The sequence below is a fragment of the Thunnus albacares genome, chromosome 8, assembly GCF_914725855.1.
Source record: "Thunnus albacares chromosome 8, fThuAlb1.1, whole genome shotgun sequence".
NCBI lineage: Eukaryota > Metazoa > Chordata > Actinopteri > Scombriformes > Scombridae > Thunnus > Thunnus albacares.
This window is the reverse complement of record NC_058113.1, coordinates 19,274,248-19,295,435: the sequence shown is the minus strand read 5'-3', so window position 1 is coordinate 19,295,435 and position 21,188 is coordinate 19,274,248. Positions and strand designations below refer to the sequence as shown.

Below are 21,188 nucleotides of genomic sequence, written 5' to 3'. Positions count from 1 at the left end.
CCCTCTGGAGTCACTTGATTAATGAGCCCGGAGACCAGACAGGAGCGCAATCTTCAAGTCTGCACACAGGCCGGCTGATGTTGATTAGCACGTACTGTATTTGCGGTTTGATGGCATGAAATTGAAATGGGGGTATTCCCGGTGTTTCCACTAACGACGTATCTAACTGCAAAATATTCTCAGCTGTTTTGTGGGTCAGACAGCAGAGTGATGACTGGCTGACACCTGGTTTTAGAGATGGCCTGTTCTGGTATGCTCTGCTGGCCGATATAATGAGGTCTATGCAGCGGCGGAGTTCAGGTTAAATGCTTTGACCGTTCTGTAACCGAGCGTGCGCCTGAGGGGTCGGGACACCCTGTTACTTTGGTGCTGACTGACAAGAGGAATGTGGTTTTGAAGACACAAACAGCAGACTACAGAGCATCTCGCACAACTGGTTCTGAAGCGTGGCTCTACTAATCGCCTTATTACACACCCACACATACCCGCTTGTCTCTCACAAACTGTCAAAGATACACGTGTAATTATTGACGCACACTTTTGGCGCGCTGTTTGTGCAGCGGGTATGTGACGTACGTTGTGACCTTTTGACATGTTCCAGGACCAAACATCACATCGCACAAGGAAGCTGTTTGTATGAAGGTGTTTGCGTGTGTGCGTGCCACATTTCGAAGCAGAAAAGCAGGTAAAATCCCTTTCGTAATTAGGAACCCCAGACACCTAGAGGCGTCGATGAATGTTATTGTCATGTTGACAAGAACAAGGAGGTATCTTAGTGTCTGACTGTGTTTATGACAGCATCTGTCTGTGTCTGAATGTGGTGTTTGTGCATGTCAGTGTGTGCTTGTCAGTAGCCATCATCTGTAGTGAGTTTGTATGTTATACACGTATAAAGAATATATTTAAGAATTCTAATTTGGCGTAATGATAATAGCCACACACATTTTGTATGACAATACATTGAATATGGAAGTTTAATACAGAGAATACTGTATTTGATGTAACCCCTGTGCATTGTTATGCAATAATTGCTGTCAACACTGTCTTAGAGGGGTGTTGATTAAACTCTGTGCTAATCCTCTTTATCGTTATAAGTTGGTGGTGCCCAGATGAGTTGTTTTCATTAAAGATGTATTCCAGTGATTTAGAATTACACTTTCATACATTTGGGGGACTTTGGAGAGACAGTTGAAATGAAAATGGTCAAAAATGATACAGCAGAGACTAAAACATCCTAACTTTTAGCCTGTTTTAGCCCCTAACTGATAAAAACTCACTTCTTTCAAACTCAAGGCTTAACAAAGCTCCTCCAAAGACACAGAGGACATTATACAACTGCGTTCATAGTCTGAGTAAACCTCTGTGTGACTAGTTCACTGACTTTGACATGTAAAATCAAAGTCAAAGTGCCATTGAAAGAGTAAATCTCTGAACTTGGTCAGCTTTACCTCATTTAAACATGTTTAAAACTGATTTTATGTTTCTGATGTAGGACAAGGACATTTCAAAAGAAAATCTGTACATTTTCAGACATCAGTTGTCACATCTGACAGTTCACTGTGTTAATGTGTGTAATTTAGTTTCACATTCTGGCAGTATGACTGTATGTAAACAAAAAGAAGTGCCATTTAGGCCGCATAATTGATTCAATTTAGTTGATAGTAATGTCTGTTTTTTTATCTCCACAATGCATAACATAACATTTTATGTCATGAAATATTGTGCCAAGTGATGTATTGTGTAGTGATGTAATTTCTGATACGCATGTAGCTCTAAATTAGCTCTAAATTTAAAACACATAAATATGTACATTTTATAAGTATATAAATTATACATTTTACAACAAATATGATTCACAGGCAGAACTGGACTGAATTAAAACATAAAACACAATTATGGCTACAAATAGCAGAGATGATACTCAGATGAGTGAATAACAGTTTATGCCATGTTCTGCCCACTGACATCCAACCTGATGTTACCGGCAAAGGAAGCCAAACACCCTGTCGCTTAAAGCTGTGGTAATTGCTACAATAAAACCCATTAAAGAAAAAGCTTCTGATTTCTCCACTAATGGCCGGACCTGATCGTCAGATGCAGTAACCTGAGCCAACAGGGTGGGTAAATAAGTATCCTCCCACTGAAAGCCATCAGTAATCACATGGCTGCACGGGGAGCTGCTAGCACCATTCCATCTGTGATGTAAATGAGATCTAAATGAAATCTAATACCAGAGGTCGTATTCAGGAGGGAACCACTGTTGAGCTGTAGACACTGATTGAAAGGGGCAGCGCCCAGGAAATAAACTGTGAGCAGTGAAGGGGAGAGAGAGACGGGCGGTTTACAATATGAGCCTGCAACATTCAGCTTAGTTAAACATTTTCAGACGCGGTAATCAGGCCGATTTGAACCGAGCAGTTTGTGTGTCGTCTCGTGTTTGTGTGAATGTGCTGATGTGAACTTTGAAGAACGGTAATTAAAACTATGATGTGATGAGTCGAACCGGCAGTCAGGAGGACTGAGAACGAGGGAGGGGAATAGGAAAACCGTACAGCCTCTTTGTTTTCAGTTCATTTCACAGCTCCCTGCTGATTTCCTCACTTCCTCTTGCACCACTTGGGTTATCCTATTAATTTAATTGGAAACACAGCACTACAGGTGAAAACGACCCACAGGAGCTGGGGTAATTTGTGCTCTGCTATTGTGTCAGCCGTTACTAAATATTAACAGTATTTTCATGTACATCCAATACAGCTATTCTTCCGTGGAAATAACCTTCTCGTTTCTGTATATTCTTCTGTGTAACTTGTAATTAGGTGATTTGGATTCAAGTGTATACTTGTTACTGGAATGAACATCTTTTGCATTTGTGTTTACAAGTGTTTTCTGGAAAAGCAGTGAAAAAGTACAAGTGATAAGGGTACGTGATGAGAATGTTCTGTGATGTAGTGACAAACAAATGGCGAACTAACTAATCCGTGATTCCCATGAGGTAAAAATGAACAATGTAATTTTGATAATTATTTCTCGATTTTAATATAGCTTACATCACCATCATAGCATTAATGCATACCAAAAAACCAAAAGATTAATATCGTTTTGAAAAAAAAAAAAAAATACTACAAGAAAAAAAAAAAACTCAATTTCACACATCAAAAGGTGAATAAACTGAGTTTTGGTGTCTTTCCCCTCCACTGCATTCCTACTTGTGCACTGGGAGGAAAAATGGAGGATGGGAATTAAAGGGCGGGAGGATGAGAAGGGCATGGAGAAACAAGATGAAAAATGGACAATGGGAGGAAAAGAAGTAAAGGAGAGGTATCTCAACAAACTCATTTAACCTGCAGCTATTTGCCACAGCAGTGATGAGTTTTCTCATGACAGTTATGAGAACAGACTTATTTATTACGCACACACTGGAGCGTGCGGACGCACACACACACACAAATTAACAACAACACGGCACCATATTTTACAGGCTACCTTGAGGAAGAGTGTGAACGCTAGACAGCATGATTGATACCCACATGTCTGGTTGTGTAATGGGTGGCAACTAGCTAGGCCAAGCTAGTTGTGCATGTTGTTATTGTGGTGTTGCGCTGTTGTTGCCATAACACTAGAAAATACCACTTGATCATCTGAGAGATTATACTAAAGTCTGTCACTTATTGATTTACTGCTCTACTTCTCCCTTAAATCGCTGCCAAAATCCATAAAGTTCCAGTGCTAACAGAATTAGCATGATTCATTTGATTCCCATGATTTCACCCGGTCATGTAATCCTGACGAGAGTGACATAAGGGCAAATAGGGATCACTTGCCAAGATGTAGAAACTGTAAGAAATCTGAACAAGTCTCCCTTTTTCTGAATGAATTTCTCTATTTTTTTTGGTGAATAACCATGAAACTCTGTTTTCTTATCCGGGTGAAAACCATGAGTGTGAAATGAATATGTATGGAGTTGTTCAGCAGGATCAGCAGCTTGCCAAGCCAGCTGGTGCTGTGAAGTTAACTGTGCTGAAGGTCTCTTTTGAAAGTGGCACATTTTACTTCGGCTGGCCACTTTTGTTGTTGTGTGGCTGGTGAACTGGTCACTCTGCCGTCAGAGAATAATGATCGATTTGCTGTCAGTATATAAAGGATGAGGCAATAACAAATATCACGAAAAGACATAGGCGAAATTTACGCTGCTGTCCCTACACACCCCATTTTTAAAGTTTCATAAATAGACAGACTCTATAATCAGTGTCCTCTTACTGTCTAGCTGTCATACCCTGGATGAGCTTTGAGATTATAAAAATATGGATGCGTTCATCTAGTTTGATTTATTACTATGTTCCCACAGAGCAGAAGCAAGTACTTTGGGAACTTTTTGCTGCCCTGGGTTTTGCCTATCAGGCTACACTCAGGCTGTCCAGATCATCTGATTGATAGAGCTGATTGGAGCTTGATGTTGCCCGAAAGGAAGCATTTGGAAAAGATTATTTAAATCCTGATCTACATGCGACAATATTGAAATATGGTTTTCCCCTAAAAAGACACCAAAATTAGGGGTGTACCATATCATATCATTCACAATAATATTTGTATAATTTTTAATATGACTAAAAAAAATTCATTTCATTATAATGGAAATATAATGAGTTATTGACGTAATGACGTGGGTAATGACGCACAGCAACAACAAACATGGCTAAGAGCGAAAGTAACATTGCTACTGTTCCAATTTTAATAGTGTGGTTTGGTTACAAAAGATCAGATGACGTACAACAAACCACAGTAATACGTAAGAAGTGCAAGAAGACTGCAACAACAAAAGGGGACAATAGAACAAACTTATTCCATCACGACAAGCAGACACACCCGGTTGAGTACGAGGAGAGCCAAAAATCCTGTGAGGAGTATTTTGTCATATCGTCGAGAACATCATTAGCGCAGAAATACTCTGAAATATCTTGATTTTATTTTAGGGCCATATCGCTCACCCCTAACCAAAACTGATTATTAATGAAAGATAAGACAGTAAAGAACAGAGCTATTGATATAAGAATTGATATTTGGTTGTATTTAAACACATTGTCTGTTACAAGCCATAAGTAATACAAAAAATGAACACTCATAATTTGATTGTTAGACTTCCACTACTATGAATGACACAAGCACTAATTTTATCACCTTATGATGTCTGTTAAGTTGATATAACTGCAGGAAATATCAGTCATTGTATTCGTATAAAAAGTATAATCAAAAACTATTAAAAACACATCAATGAGCTACACAGTTGCACTGGATCACATGTCCCTTCATTACAATGAACATGGGCATTGTGGTTTATTTTGAGTTGATCCCACACGCACCGCTCTGCTGCTGTAGTGCACACCAAATACTGTATGTATTATTTCACGATTGAAAATACAAGAAATGCATTAGAGTAACATTGGCTAAAAACTAGAATGTCCAGCTGTGTTAGGAAATTACTGAGCCTTTTTGAAAAAAAAAAAAAAAAAAAAAAGTTGTGACTTGTTTTTAAACTTCTTCAGAAGAATTAAATGGGCTTGGGCATGAGAACTGAGAGATGGACTACCACATTATTAGTTTTGGTGTATTTATGAGATTTGTTGACGATAGGAAAGAAAAGGGATTATTATGCTTTAATTTTCACGATGTGAGACTGATGTGATCTGAATGACAAACACGAGTCTATGTCTGTTTTTATGAATCCAGACAGGCGAGACAGATGTGATCCACACTTACTCAGGTTTATGTGTGTATAAGTTTAAGTGATTGTGTGCATGACTCACCGATATCGTCAATTTTTAGGCCTGGTCTAAGCGTGTAGTCTGGCTCTGTTGGCTCTGGCTCATCATCCACGTCAGAGGCTAAGAGAGAGGAAGAAAGAGAGAGAGAGAGAGAAAGAAATTGAGTGTGACAGAGAAAGAGGGAGGGAGCAGGGGTTAAACCATTGCTCCTACCCTAAGGATTTTAATTACATCCAACTTGACATCTTCGAGAGAAACGTGCAAGAGAGCGGCAAGGGAAGGGTGTAGGGGTTAAAAAAATCCCCCGGAGCAGACAGACTGACAAGCCATAACATCACCAGCAGCCCTGAGAGAGACAACCAGAAAGTGAGAGAGGGAGAGGGAGAGGGAGATCAAACTGAGGAGAGGCAGTGTGTGAAAAGGGATGGAGTTGGAGGGGGTGGGAGGAGAGGTTAATACTACAGGGCTGTGGAAGTTAAAAGGACCGGACAGGCCAGGGATCAAAGTCTGTGTGTATATATATGTGTGTGTGTATGTGTGTGTGTGTGTGAGAGAGAGAGAGGGTCGAGAGATTGAAGGGTGGCAGGAGAGCGAGTGAGAGAGGTTAACACTACATATACATAGCCACCCACTGACCGCACACAGCAATAAATGGATTCTGACAGGGAGCGAGAAAGGAGGGGTGAAAGAGGGGAGGAAAGAGAGGGGGTGAGGGCCTTCAAAGCTGGAGCTGCTCCTTTCTGCTGCTGTAGAAGAAGAGAGTGATGAGAAAGGAGGGTAAGACAGGAAAAAGAAAGAGAAAGAGAAAGAAGGAATGAAGGAAAGAAAGAAAAAGAGGAGCGAGGGAGGATCTGTGCTGTGAGTGAAAATGCTGCAGGGGAAACTCAGCACGAGTATTAATAGCTCTGCCAGTTTTAGACTGTATTTAGATTGTGTATGCATCTGTATGCAGCCTGTATGTGTGTGTGTGTGTGTGTGTGGGTTTGTGGGGAGCCCGGTGCCTGCCAGATGGGTAGAGGGGCCAGATGGGCCTAGGTACAGCCTGTAAACAGGTCCAAGCATTGCATTACAGGTCATACACCACACACACACACACACATAAAGTGCGAGACTCACCCGTGGAGCAGCAGACGTACACTCGTAGTCTCAGACAGCTGCGGCCGTGATGGTGGGTGGGCGTGGCTTTAAAAATAGAAAATGCATGACAGATCAACACCATCCTGATGTTTATTCATGTGCTTTTATTGCATTCAGAGTTGGACATTTTCCTGCACAAATGAAATAAAGTTTTGTCTGTTCATATGCTGATAGGATGGTATTCATTACAGCATTAATAATCCAGAACGTTTCAAAAGCAATGCACCAAGTATTAGCGCTGACACTGACCTTATTAAACAGATATCAGCTAGACGTGACTGTTCCACATTTAATACTGTTAAACACAGTCAATCTAAAACTTTTTAGAACAATTGCAACTTTGCAGAAGCCCCATAATGTGTGTTTGAATATACCCACTAGTGAGAACATCAGTTCCACACAGTGAGGTGGTATCGGCCAATACCTTAAATCTAGGTTTCAGATTTAGTACCAGGAGAGAAAACGTAGGATCAGTGTATCGCTAAACCATTCAGCATCCCGCGATTTATATGATCCCAGGCACATCGTCATACAGCCAGTGTTTATGATTTACAAATATATTTACTTAAGATTACTTATGAAGAAACAGTTGCAACCATGGTGGAAGTTAGTACAGACAAAAATGCGTCTCATCAAGTAGTTCTATTGTAGTTTACCAAATGCAGCAGATAGTTAAGGTCACAGAATTTATGTCATAAAAGCGTGACACATCCCTCTTATCTCTGTCTTTGTGCCTTTCAAAGACGGAGATAAGAGACATAATCCAGCCAATTATACTCAGAGAATTAGATGGTAATTCCTTGAAATTTTCATCTAGAAACGTTATATAACTTTATATAATGCAGTAGACACTCTAATATTATATACCATATCTATATATGAGGACCATATTTAGCACTCACTTGAGGAGAGACAAGCAGACTCAACTGGCTGTATGAACATAGACTGAGAAAAAAGAGCACCAAGGAAAAAGGCCACAATCACAACCTTCATAATAACTAAGACAATTCATAAGTCTTAATTTTGCTTATTTTAGTTAAGTATACTTATATAGTTACAGTTTCACAGAAGACATTTTGCTTCTGTTACAGTTGTAAAAGCACAGGTGCAAATAATAAAATCAATGACAGCTGAATTCCATTTAGATGCTTTAGTCTCAGTTTTCTGATATTGTGATTTCTGGCTCACTGTCACACTGTCATGGGTTACTGGGACACTTGAATAAAAACATGGTTAATGTTATTAGTAACACCTGTGCTTTTCCTACTGGTATAAGTCAAAATGCCTGCTGTGAAAAAAGCCTAATAAAGCTACAGGATTTTTTTTTTTAAACATCAAATTGTCAAACTTTCCTTTCAAGTTCAAGTAACTTTCATTCAAATGCAAACACCAGTCTGTAGAGAACCAAACACAGGCGAAACATCCTTCTAGAGACGTCTCCTATCAAGTAATGTAGGTTAAATAAGTACTGCCCTCATTGTACAGCTATTTAATATGACATATTTGTCTTTGGTTTGAAATATTTGCTTTTAAATTGTTTTACGACGAGCTAACCATTCATTATTTATAGAGTGTCACTTTGGAACAAAGTATTGCAAATTCATTTGATTAGCAATCAACAAAATGGATGCTTGACTGCAGGGTGATATTATTAGATGTGAAACAGCAATTTGTTTTCCAGAAAGTACCTCAGGACAGATTGTGTGTCTGTAATCTGAACTGAGCATTAATCAAATTCATGCAACAATTAAAAAATAACGTGTGCAGTCTTAGATACTCGTAGATCGTAGATTACTACTCTTGTCTTAATGACCTCCTCCTGCAAGAATAACAAGCCTTTTCTATAATCTATAATGCTTTCCCCACTTAAATTCTGAGGACAAACACAAGCACTTGTCTTAAAACTGGTTACTGGTCCACTCACAGATGTAGTAGTACTCCTGTCCAACGTGGAACTCATAGCCCAGCGAGAAGGCGCTGTAGCGCTGGAACTTCTCGGAGAACTTGATGGGCGCGTGAGGGGCGTGGGGCCGGTTACACTCCCACCTCTTGAAGCCCAGCTGGGGGTCGCAGTTCCTGTACCCTCGGTAACTGACCATGTAGAGGACATACTGCTCGCCGGTGCCCACCATGCGTTGGCTGTCATTGTAATGAGGGCAGTAGATGTCCAGGTAGTCGTTGACGTTCACCTGCATTGTGTAGCCCTCCCTGCGCAGACTGGACACAAAGAGACAAAGCAGAGGCAGAGTGAATAACCACAAAGAAGCCTTTTAATATTTCTGTATCATCTAAATTATATTTTAAAGGAGCCATATCATCTTAAAATGTCTCATTGATTTTCATGTGGACATTTAAATTTTGTTTTCCCATCTCAATTTGTGGAGGAGGAGCCTGTATTGCCAACCAGTCAAATTTCAGTTTTAAGAATGCACTGACAAGACTGTCTTCAAGCACATACAATAAATAATTTTGTCATTGAAAACCTGAGTATGAACAGTAGTATAGTTTAATTATAATATCAATTATATTGAGATAATATTTGAAAGTGCTTACACAGAGGTGTACGTACTGTACATACGATCACACATTCACACAAACTGTAGTGCTGTACATACTGTAGTTGCACTATTGCTTGTATACTGGCAGAGTTACAATCTACAATAACCATCTACAATAAGTGCTAAGTATGTTTAGAAAATTTTCAGATCCTCTCAGATATTTTACACTTTGTCACGTAAACGCTCAACAAACAACGTCCGCGGACACATTCAAGCCCTGCAAAGTCACGTAACATTGAACTGCATGTCGTGTGTTTGTATGCATGCGTTTCTGTTCGAATGTTCATCCAGGATCTGAGTTTGGGAGTTATCGAGTTATTAATAACACAAAGCAGGTGTGTGTGTCTGTGTGTTTGTGTGTATTTGTGGCTGCGGGGCTGCTGCATGCAGAGAATGCGGAGCTAGCTCTTCAGTATGGACTCAAGGCCCCAGGGCCACAGCTCCTTCTCTTGGTGTCAGCGCAGTGTTGTCCCCTAACCCCAGTGCTCGTACATCAACCTGAGCGCAACGTTGCGCTCACGTCAGCCGTCAACGTCCTGGCCACGTTTCTCCACCCCCAAAGCTCATATATCAGCGTCAACCCTAAAAAAGACTCAGCTTGACAGGAAGATAAGGTCTGATTCTGTGTCTGGGAGTGTGTGTGTGTGTGTGTGTGTGTGTGTGTGTGTGTGTGTGTGTGTGTGTGTAGTTTGTGTGTGTAGTTTGTGTGACAAAGTGAAATAGATTCTTTCCTGACATCCAAAAGCCCTCTTTTTCTCCCCATCACAGACACAGGCCCATATCTGTGTGACAGAGACAGGTTGCTGTTGTAAATCATACACACGCCGATGAACATACGCACACACACACACACACACACACTCAGATGTTATAGTGGTGACACTGCAAAATCACAAGGGGGCAGCAGCGTGTCATCCTCAGCCTGATGCTTCCTCTCTCCCTCTATGCCAGTTCTAGGTCATGTCTCCAGGGAGATTATTATTCAATTATTAAATGAAGATCGAAACACTGTTCCCAATGTCTCCTTCTCTCCATCACTCCTTACTGCTCTCTTCAAATCCTTCCTGAATCTTTCTCTCTCCCTGCTCTCCATTTCTCTAATATCTTTCTTTCCTTTCCTCTCCTCTTTTCTCCTCTCATCTCCTCTCACTTTCTCTCATTACATCATTTACTAGCCTGCAGAGGAGATTTACTTCTTATGGTATTAGCGGTACAAAAAAAAGCGTAAAATGCTTCAATGCAAAAAAGAGAGAGAGAGAGAGAGAGAGAGTAAGAACACGAGTGAGGGATGAGTTTGGTTCCACCAGGGAGGCGTGAATGTAAATTGAGTACGAGAGCAGTGAGAGCCAGAACGAAGCAGACAGAAAAAAGAAAAAAAAAAAAGGCAAGAGGCAGTCGGACAGTTCTATGCTACCACAGAAAAGCAAGTTGCTCCGAGATGAAGGGATAATGGGAGAAAAGAAAGAGAGAAAAATGAGGGGGAGGGCAGCTCGGAGCATCTTGAGCAAATCACTTCTCTAAAATAGAAGCTGGCTTTAGGACTCCCACTGCGTATGTGTTTGTGTGTGTGAACAAGCATTTCAAAGCATTTCACCGTAATCTGCCAACTTTTACATTTGATAGTGTGAAATCTTTGAGGGGTGTGTGATTTGTGTGTGATCAATGATTTGAAGAATTACCCTAAAATGTGGCGCAACCATAAGAAAATATCGTGTAAACGTAGAAAACAGTAAAAGAGCACAATATGTGGATAATCATGAAATAGTGCACGGCCGATTGCAGAGTGAGTTTGAGTTAGTGTTCTGGGACAGGACTACAGAATTAAAGATATTAAAACTATGAGTTTTAATTACACCTCTGCAGTCTCATTTTTATGTAACAATGATTCCTTATTTGCATTTGCAGAAACGCTCCTTAATTGTCCCTAAAGTGAAATCAACAATTTTGCTGTACAGCATGTAAAGAGTTGTGTACAGATGAGGAAGGATGAGACAAACTGTAAGTGAGATGTGTATTACAACTCCTCATTTTTATACCTGCCATTTTTAACCATACAATGATACATTACATGTAAGATGAGTGACCAAAAAATAGACCCAGTACATTGTAATGCAATCCAATACAACAGTCTTGTGTGAAACTTAATGTATAATCAGTAGTGAACCCATCCAATTCACTGAATCAGTACCGGTGCTGATATACTTAAGTGGATCAGATATCAGTCAGTTGTAACTGATCCACAAAAAACCCCACTGTGATTAAAATGTGCACAAGCCCAAAAAGAATGTTTTCACTCATCGTTTACGTCTAGTTAAATCTTCATGTTCATTCACAGATAGAATAATGACCACAATCAAATCTACAAGGTGAGATATAAAGATTTTAAACTAAAACAAAGAGCCCTGGTATTGGATCGATCATAGTAGGAGAAAAAGTTAGATCAGTGAATTCTTTCTTTTAAATTTTGAAGGTCACCGTCAGTTTGTCAGAGAGGTATTGATTCAACTCTGTAATCATCCTGCATATTCTCAGCTATTGGTTGTGGTTTTGTTTTATGTAAAAATGTATCTCCTGCATATGTCCGTATTCTGGGAAAAATTTGACTATACTTCTCAATATAATGCACTCCAACTCAACAACAGCAGAAAATGTACCAGAAAATTCAGTCAACAACAAAACAACACAAACCACTTAAGTGCTTGTCTCAACCAAGATATAAAATGTTTTGCACGGGCATTGTGTTTTTATTTTTCTAGACTCTCCGTGTATCTGCATATTTTTATTAAAATTATTTGCTCCTTAACAATAATAGTATGCCTTAGATGTGTACGGAAGGAATTACATTAATCTACTCCACTAATAAAATAAACTCTTTGATTATGTTAAAAGAACAATGAACAGACCACGCTGTCACTTTAGTTTTTATGTTTATCATTTAAGTGAAGCAGTTACATATAAACTGTCAGTTAGGAGTTTGCTCTTTTCTTTGTACAAACTCGATGTAACAGCCCCAAACCAGTCAAGATCACATTGGGCCTCATTCACAAACAGTGCGCAAACATAAATCTGTGCTTAAACCCTGCGTGCAAACGTTTTAAGCACAAATGTGGGATTCATCGATATGTTCTTACCTGAATTTGTTCTTAACTCTGTGAGCAAATTTGGAACTGCCTTAGACCCTGTGTGTGCACAAATCATAAACGTCTCACGGTCTTAAAAAATTATACGGTCAATATTTACTCAATGTAAACAGTATATTAGAAATACAATTATTTAAAAAATGATTGTTCCTAAATACAAAACATTTAAAAGTGTAAAATTGCTAATAATACACAATTTATTTACTAATTATAAAATTAATAGCTAAGATGTTATAATCCATTAATCATTATCATAAATTTAATGAAAATATGAATATACTAAAATTGTCCTGTTCCCACTTTTAGATGACAATCGCTTATATATTGGAGTTTCTATATTAGAATGTGACACCGATTAATTCCCCCCCATCAGATTTGGCCGTGATATATGCAGCTGGTTCAGCAGCAGCCTGTTCAGTGTCCTCACAGCCTGACAGTCCAGTAGTGGCACAGGGAGGGACACTCTGCTTTCGCTACATCATGGTCATCAGTAGAGTTTTATTTAAATCAATTCCACAGATCTATACATTTACCAACTTTTTACTTTGTTAGAGACATACTGTGTGGTAGTGGTGCAACAGGTATGCAGGTACGGTGTATACGGGTTGTATACAGGATTCACAATCGGGCTCTAAACGGTTGTGCCACTGACATGTTTACCAGCCAAATCTGCCTTTTCTGGCGTCTACTTTTGACACTATTGTTTGCATTTCACTAGCAGTAAAGTTTTTCTACATTTTTACCTGCAGAGTGACAACTCTCTCCACTGCTGCACCACTCCAACAGAGCTTTCCTTATATAGGGAAATGGGGGTGTGGTAGAAAGATAATTATTGCTAGCGGGCACACGCCTGTCAATTTAAAATGATTCTGATTCACTAACATACGCACGGTGGTAAGAACAAAATTGGCCGGTGCTAATGTGTCATGAATCCGACTGTAATTTTGCATGCACACTTATTTTGTGCTCAAAGTAAGAACATATCTACGCACATATTAGTGAATGAGGCCCAATGTTCCTTTAGTAAATATTTAAATTTTAAAAATTGGTTTCACTAAGAGAGTGAAAATTCATTCTGACTAAGAAAATCATCACTTTCAAATTCATTTTATCCCAAAATCTGCAGCCCTACTCTGGAAGCTATTGGATTTCCCTTCATGACATTTTAGTTTTAGATAGTAATACTCTGAGAAAATTCAAAATAAAAAGAGATGGACAGAAATAAAGATACAGAAAGTAAGGGGTTGAGTAGCTCATGAGATGTCATGATGAGTTGCTTTGCCTCTGCTCTCTCCAGATGCCTCCCTTTTCGTTTTGTGTCGGATCACCACTAATTTCCTCTCTCATAAGTGATGCCTGGCTACTTTGAAGCTGATAGCGGAGGGAGAGCGGAGGGAGAGCGGAGGGATGGCTCGGGACGTTTCATCAGCAACACAACTCTGAGGAGCGGAGCAGAGGCTCCAAGAGCAAAACGAACACTTACATACAGATCCACCAGAGGAATGGAGCACTGGAAGGATGGGGAGAAAGATGGAGAGAAAGATGGGAGGATTTATAGGATGAGACGAGGGGTAGTTGGGGTTAAAAGCTGCAGAGTATGGCCACCAGGGAGTGGAGGGCGATAGCGGGAGGGAGCGAGAAGGAGCAACAGCTAAGAGCAAGATCAAAGTGGGCCTGGATCAATGTCACTACTGTAAAATCACATCAGAGAGTGTGAGAGAGAGGGAGAGACAGAGAGAGGGTATGTTGCTTATATAAATCAGTCGTAGGCAACATAATGCCACAGAGTTACCCCCTGCCTGCCTATTATCTTCCTGGCCTGTTGGTGCACCGTACATCAATAAAACACTCTGACAGTAAGAGCAATCGTTCCTTTTTGTAACAAGAGCTCAGAGGACCAGCTTACTTTACTGTTCTGTGTTGGAAAGAAGGTAGACTTTGTGAAGAAGAGAGAAGGTAGAGTACTGAGGAAGTTCAAAGATTTAAGGCAGCGAGTGTACTTTTCCCAAGACGATGTGATGGCATGGCATTAAACTCAATACATACTGCACATTTCACATAAGCAATAAGGATACCAAAATCATTTATGTCTCTCAAAATATTCCTTTTCTATTATTAGTAGGGATGCACTGATCCAACTTTTTCAATCCCAATACTGATACCTGGGCCTTGGGAATCGGTCGATACCAAGTATTGATCCAATACCAGTGTATAATTAAGAAGCTGTGTGGAACAGACTTTGTAAAACAGAATGTAACAAATAAATACATAGATATAAATTTACTGAATTGCTATTTATTAAAATAATGGTATCCAATACCAGACTGGCCCACTGTCACTGATACCCGCTCCAGCTATTTGAGTCAGTATTGGACCAATATCTGATATCAGTATCAGTGCATCTCTATTATTTACATGGTTACATTATTGTAGACAACTAGTCTTGCATGGCCTGAACAATCTCAGATATTGTGCTGTCCCATCAGAATATGTAAAAAATGTTCTGAGTTGTTTGAATTTTTCTAAACCAATCAGAATTGTCAAGGGCAGGTGTAAAAGCTCATTGGTATGGTTTTTTTTTTTTATTCTCAGGTAGGAAATGTTATTAAAGCACATTTTGCACATGAAAGCCTCTTGTCATGACAGGTCAGCAAACATGAGAAAATGTTCCTTTATAGCAAGTTTTAGAATAATCTCATCGATAGCCTTGAAAATCACCATTGAAACTAGAAGGAAGAGCATAAGGAAGCACAATGCAACAGTCAGCCAATTGAGTGACTTAGCTCAGCTGTCCACAGTTAACCATTATAATCTAGGACCTGTAGATTCACATATTTTCATTAAGAGACCTTTTTCACTGAGATACGGGACAGCAGGGAAAGCCCAGGTGTAAATCATAAAATTAAAAATGACTGAATCCAACTTAGCTGCTTCAGTTTCAGGCTTATTGGGACATTTGAATAGACATGGACATCGTTAATATTAGTTACACCTGTTAGTAACACCTGTGCTATCCCTACTATGACAAGCCAAGATATCTGCTATGAAAAATGCATATTGCTTGATTTTTCAAAATTAAGGGAGTCAAGTTTACTTTTGGCACAATTTCAAATGAGCCACCAAGTATTTCATCGAATACATGGTGGTTTTTTAGCCGTTAGTCTGCTACCATCAACAAAAATGGTCCTGTGTAAAAAACAACTGTGAAAGTAGTTAATTGCTGTTTAAAAAAGTTGATATTGTAATTTTCAACTTTTCCAAATAACTTTAAAAAAGGGTAAATAATGCTAAAAGCACAACCTGAATAAAAACGAAAAATACCTGCACCCCGTCTCACTTACTGCTGATTTATTCATTTACATCAAGCATCACAACAGTTCCACGTACAGATGCAGGTCATGTGTGAGTATAGATTTTCTAGGAAACAATCCCTTTATCTGGTTACAGGAATGTGTGTGTTTCCTCGAGGTGTATCACTTACTAAAGTGAGACAGCGTGTGGGAGTTTCGTGTCATGTTATTTGTGCCTAACACAACAAGACTCTGATTAGAAATCATTAAGACTTAAAATAAATAATACGAGATGTTTCAGCTTCTTAATTTCTTTCTCAAAGGACACAATGCTAGCTGCCAACAGTCACGCTAACATGTTAGCATGAAGCATCTGACACCCACAGGCACACAGAAAATTTTTTAATTCTTTCTAACTACAAAGTACTCAGCGATCAAAAGTACTAAATCACAGGTGGCTGATTGGGTTGTGAGGGTGTAAGTGTGTGAGCATCAGAGAACTGCCAAAAAAAAAAGAAAAAAAAAACAAAAAAAAAACATGCATGCCAAAATACATCAAGGTTAAAGAAATCAAAAGAGACACTGCTGATGGGCACAAGGTTGGGTTGGATTAAAACTTGTCCAGTGGTGTTACAAATGATTGCCAATCAGGACTTAAAAGCCACTCTGCCTCCTGAGGCCAGAATTCTTAATCCCATCTCAGTTTGGTGCGGAGATGCTAACATTGTTGCGGGAGGACTCCAATCAGCCAGCAGAGCGGTAGGTATAATTGAATGGCTCCCCTGCTAAATGAGACTCCCAGAGATCTGTGGCATCAATGAGGCCTTCATCAAACACAGACAGGAGTCATTCTTACTGTATCCTCCTCTTCATACTCCCTCTGCTCTGCCTTTCTTTCTCTCCCTCTCTCTTTTGTCTCCCTGCGTCCATTTGTTCTCTATTCCTTTGTTTCTGTCTAACTTCGCCGGAGAGAAAGCATGCATACAAGAGTGTTCAAATGTGTGTATACATGTCCCTTAGTGATGCCATCTAATTGTATATTGGTTGACACTCAAGATATTGATAGGTGTGGTTGCTGTTCTCATCTTCTGCCTCTTGTCTTTCTTCTTTTTCCTCTCAAACATGTCTCCCTGGACCACTGGAGGAACATGCATGTGTGTGTGTGTGTGTGTGGGGGGGGGGGGGTATCTGGGGATGTGTGTCTGACAGGGTGTAGTGGTTGAGTAGGTTCTAAATTCTCCCCATAGAAATCAATACCTGTATGGAGCAGTGCTTCCCAACCCTTTTCTTTAAGGGACCCCTATCCTATCACAGTAAACAGACAACCCCTGACGAAGTGACATATTTTGTGGATATTTCATATTATATGTTCAATGCATAACAATAACAAACACAGAACAACTGATAACTGGACAGAGATGAGTTTTCCTGATATTATTAGGAACATTTTATACATTTCTTGGTATTATTTATTTTTTAATTATCATACATACTTATTATGCATATTTCGGACAAGTTCATTGGTTTCTTCTCCCTAGCACTTGGCCGTTGTTCTATTAGCTCTAAATATATCCTGTGTTCATGTCCTCACCACACCCTTATCTTTGTTTATATCTTAAAAAAAACATCTAAACTTTAAAATAACTACATTTAGTTATTTTCTTCACAGATATGAATGAAATGCTGAGATATACTGTGTATTTTGTTAAGAAGACCTTGCAAACCCTAGTGGGGGTCCGGACCCCCAGGTTGGGAACCAGCAGTCTAGAGTGTGTCCAACAGACTGCAATATACTGCCTTCTCTCAAGGCCGCTACAAACACACACACTCTCTCTCTCGCTCTTTCTCTCTCTCACACACACACATACACAGTCCTGCCCTGCAGAGCGATGTTCATCATTGGTAATTGATCAAAGTATTACAGCTAACAGGGTTTCTTGCCAAGCGGCCTCTCGCACAGCCATACACTGAGCGCTGACACAACCCTGTAACACGAGCAGTACTCTCTGTATTTCTCTATTTCCACTCGTTTCTTAAATTTTCTCCCTTCGTTTACTTCATTTTTCTGCTTTTCTGCCACCTCTCTAAAGCCCTCTTTCTCTTCATCTTCCCTGCTTCCTCTCATTCCTCCATCCATCATGTCCCCCCCCCCCCTCTCTTCCTCTCTCTGCCTGTGGGTATTGACTATGTGGTGCGATAGAGTGTTCCAGCAGCACGAACCTAATGGCAGGCGTTATTAGCCCTTTGAACTGAGCTGTCTGGCTTTCACAACAGACACACTCCCGAGCCCTTATGTGAACGAGCATGTTCTCTTGCACATGCATGTTTTTGTTATCAACCATACATGCCTTATTTTGTGGGGGTTTGTCCGAAACACGAGCGTCACAGACGGATGGCTGTGACGAGGGGAGCGATTGAAAGAGAGGAAATTAAAATGAACAAACAGATGGCGCAGAGGCCGAAAACACATGCAGAGTAAGACGACAAAAAGAGATGTGAGCAGAGATCAGAGATGTGGGAGGATTAAAGGATGAACGACAAGAACGGGAACGGGGTAAGACAGGCCACTTCGATTAAGAAAAATGTTGTTTCACCTGTGAATAAGATCGGGACTAGTGGTCTTTACCTTAATTTGCGTGTTTATTGATTTTGTTTTCAACTTTAATTTATCATCCGTTTTACAACCGTCCCACCCAGCAGCCTATTTTACGCTCCACGGGGTTTTTTCACTTTAAGGCCTCTTCTATCTCTCAAACCCCAAGTGTCATTCACCACGTGTAATCTGCCAATAGCAACCAATCTCTCCCTCTTATTCTATCACTTTGCTCCCATCAATCCTTCCTGGGCCCTCTGTTTCCCTATACATCTCCCTCAGTCTCTGTTCCCCAAGCCCTTACATGAGCAATAGTGATCCCATCAGACACTGGGCCAACTGAGGCATAGAGACACAGAGAGAGAAAGAGAGTGTACATTCCCTAAGCTCTCCCATGATTGATAGTGATCCTGTCTGATGGCTGTGTATAGACTCAGCACTCAGTGAGACATTACCCTCTGACCCAGCTATTGATTCTTGCATTCACTGCCCCAAACACACAACACTAGCCCTGACCCTGCCAGCGCAAAAAAACACACACAAAAACACACACGCACACACTCAGCTGTGCGTACAGTCCTGCAGATTGATAGTTTGGCGGTGTCCTGTGAAACCTGATCAATCTGCTGCATAACAATCATTCTCTCTCTCTGCCTCAGCCCACTTCCTGGTCCGGTCACATGGCACTGCGTCCCGCTGACTGATGTGTTTGGGTCAGGGTCTGGAGGCTTGAATATCAGGGCTACGGGCGAGAAGAGAGCTCCAGCGCTGGGATAAACCATCCTCAACAACAACAACAACAACATTACTCAGATCCCTATCCTGAGCCACATTTAATAAGGGATCCGGGGCAAAGAAACAGTGCTTGCCAGGCGGAAGGACACCGTGGAATGAGAAGCAGTGCCATTCATCAAGCAAACCTGGGTCAGATAGTGCTAGCAAATAATTCTTTATCTGCTTGCACTTGTTTTAACCTACCTGAACTGCAAGGAGGGTGGGGTCTGCCATGTGAAAGATATCAAGATGAAACTTTTAAAAACTCATTCTGCTTCTAATGTAAGGAAAATAAGCCCCTATCAGGCACTTCAAACAGGGTAAAGCAAAGGTTCTGAGTGATTTGCAACCGTTATTTGACCCATGTCCGCTATCACAGACAAGTTAAACATGGATAGAATATTTTCCGCCATTGTAAGTCCAAGGAGGCAAAGCCAGAAAGAAAAGCGATACAGAAAGGAGTGCCAACTGCGCTCCAGCCTAATGGGCTTTCAAGACAAAACCACAGCTGGCTTTCAACATTAGTCTCCATGACGACAGAAGAAGCCCCAGCTATGGAGCTATTGTAGCCCCCCAAAAAAGGGGGCTACAGGGGTTCATTGCTTTGTGCACAAACCCATCTATCCGCTCTTTATCTGCCATCGCTCCTGTCTCTCTAATGGCTAATTAAGGACCACTTATTACTATTCCACATTATCACAAATCATCGGCTATTACTGTGGCAAATTCTGTTTCACACTGTTTTCTGGAGGAGATTTTTTTTTTACATCTCAGTTTGACTGTGAAATGAGCAAAGAATAAAGGCTAAGAGCTGTGTGGGAGAGCATGGGTGTGTTACTAAGGGCTACAGGCAAAATTTGGGTTGGTCATGTCTGACAGGCTGCATATGCAGAGCTGTGTGGCTTCATGTGTAAACAAGAGGCAACACCCAAAGCTGAAATAAAAACTGAGCTGAATGTTTTATTAGAATTTTAACAGTTACTTCTGCCCACAAAGTCTAATATTAACAAATAAAGTAACAAGTGGACTTATCTCTGTCATGCTCTCTTTGTGCCTTAAACCTTTTAATTTGGTAACAAGGCCAGCAACAGAACAACCACATGGGTTTTAGGGGCAAACAGAAGCTCTGTTACACTCAGGCTATGATATACACTCACATGCACACACATACAAAGACAGTCCGATAAAAAGTAGACTTGGTAGGATACAAAGGCACCAGAAGCCTTTAAGTGTTTAAATGCATCTGGGTAATCTTGCCAGATAGGAGATGACATTGAGCTCTAACATTTCAAGCATTATTGATGTTCTATTAATGCACCGTGGCATGGAGAATTAATTAGATGTATTAATATATACTCGGTCACAAAGGCCTGAAATTAAGGCACGCAGATTGAGACACAATGCTAATCTAAGCGATAAGTGCTCAATTATCCATTTAGGAAAATAATTCCGCTGCAAGGAATCAATGGAGTAAAACAATGAAAGGCCTGCGCTCCAAAAAACACAATGTTCAGCCTCACTTCATCTCAAGAGTTTTTCTATTTTTATTCTTTATCAAAGCAGAACATAAAAGACAAGCACGGCGCAGATGTTTCAGCTCTTCAGTCCTTCTTCGGTGCGCAGGCCAAAGTGATAACAGAAACTAAACGGTTTTGGTGGGTGATGATTACGAATGAGCCAAAAATCTAAATCTACTGCCAGATTTTTAACTTGAGCTTGTGCAGTGTATCACTCAATAGCCGTGTGTGTGTGTGTGTGTGTGTGTGTGTGTGTGTGTGTGTGTGTTTGGGGGTGGGGTGCTTTTACAGATGCATCTTTATAAGCTTTGCTCCACTGTTTTCATTCATTCCTAACTCCCACATTTCCAAGGTCTGACAAATATTACCACAGTCCGGCCCGCTGAGCGATATCTCCCTCAGACTCCAGCAAATAACCTG

The 21,188-nt window shown here is 40.4% G+C and overlaps 1 protein-coding gene across 1 annotated transcript in view; it reads right to left on the bottom strand.

Annotated features, from left to right (window-relative positions):
* Positions 1 to 21,188, bottom strand: part of efna3b (ephrin-A3b) — a 61,813-nt gene that overhangs the window by 3,991 nt on the left and 36,634 nt on the right. Inside the window, exons 3-5 of the mRNA XM_044359408.1 lie at positions 8,821 to 9,113; positions 6,876 to 6,941; positions 5,802 to 5,879 (exon numbers count right to left, since the gene is read on the bottom strand). Of these exons, the coding sequence (XP_044215343.1) occupies positions 5,802 to 5,879; positions 6,876 to 6,941; positions 8,821 to 9,113 (437 nt within the window). The remainder of the gene's footprint in view (positions 1 to 5,801; positions 5,880 to 6,875; positions 6,942 to 8,820; positions 9,114 to 21,188) is intronic.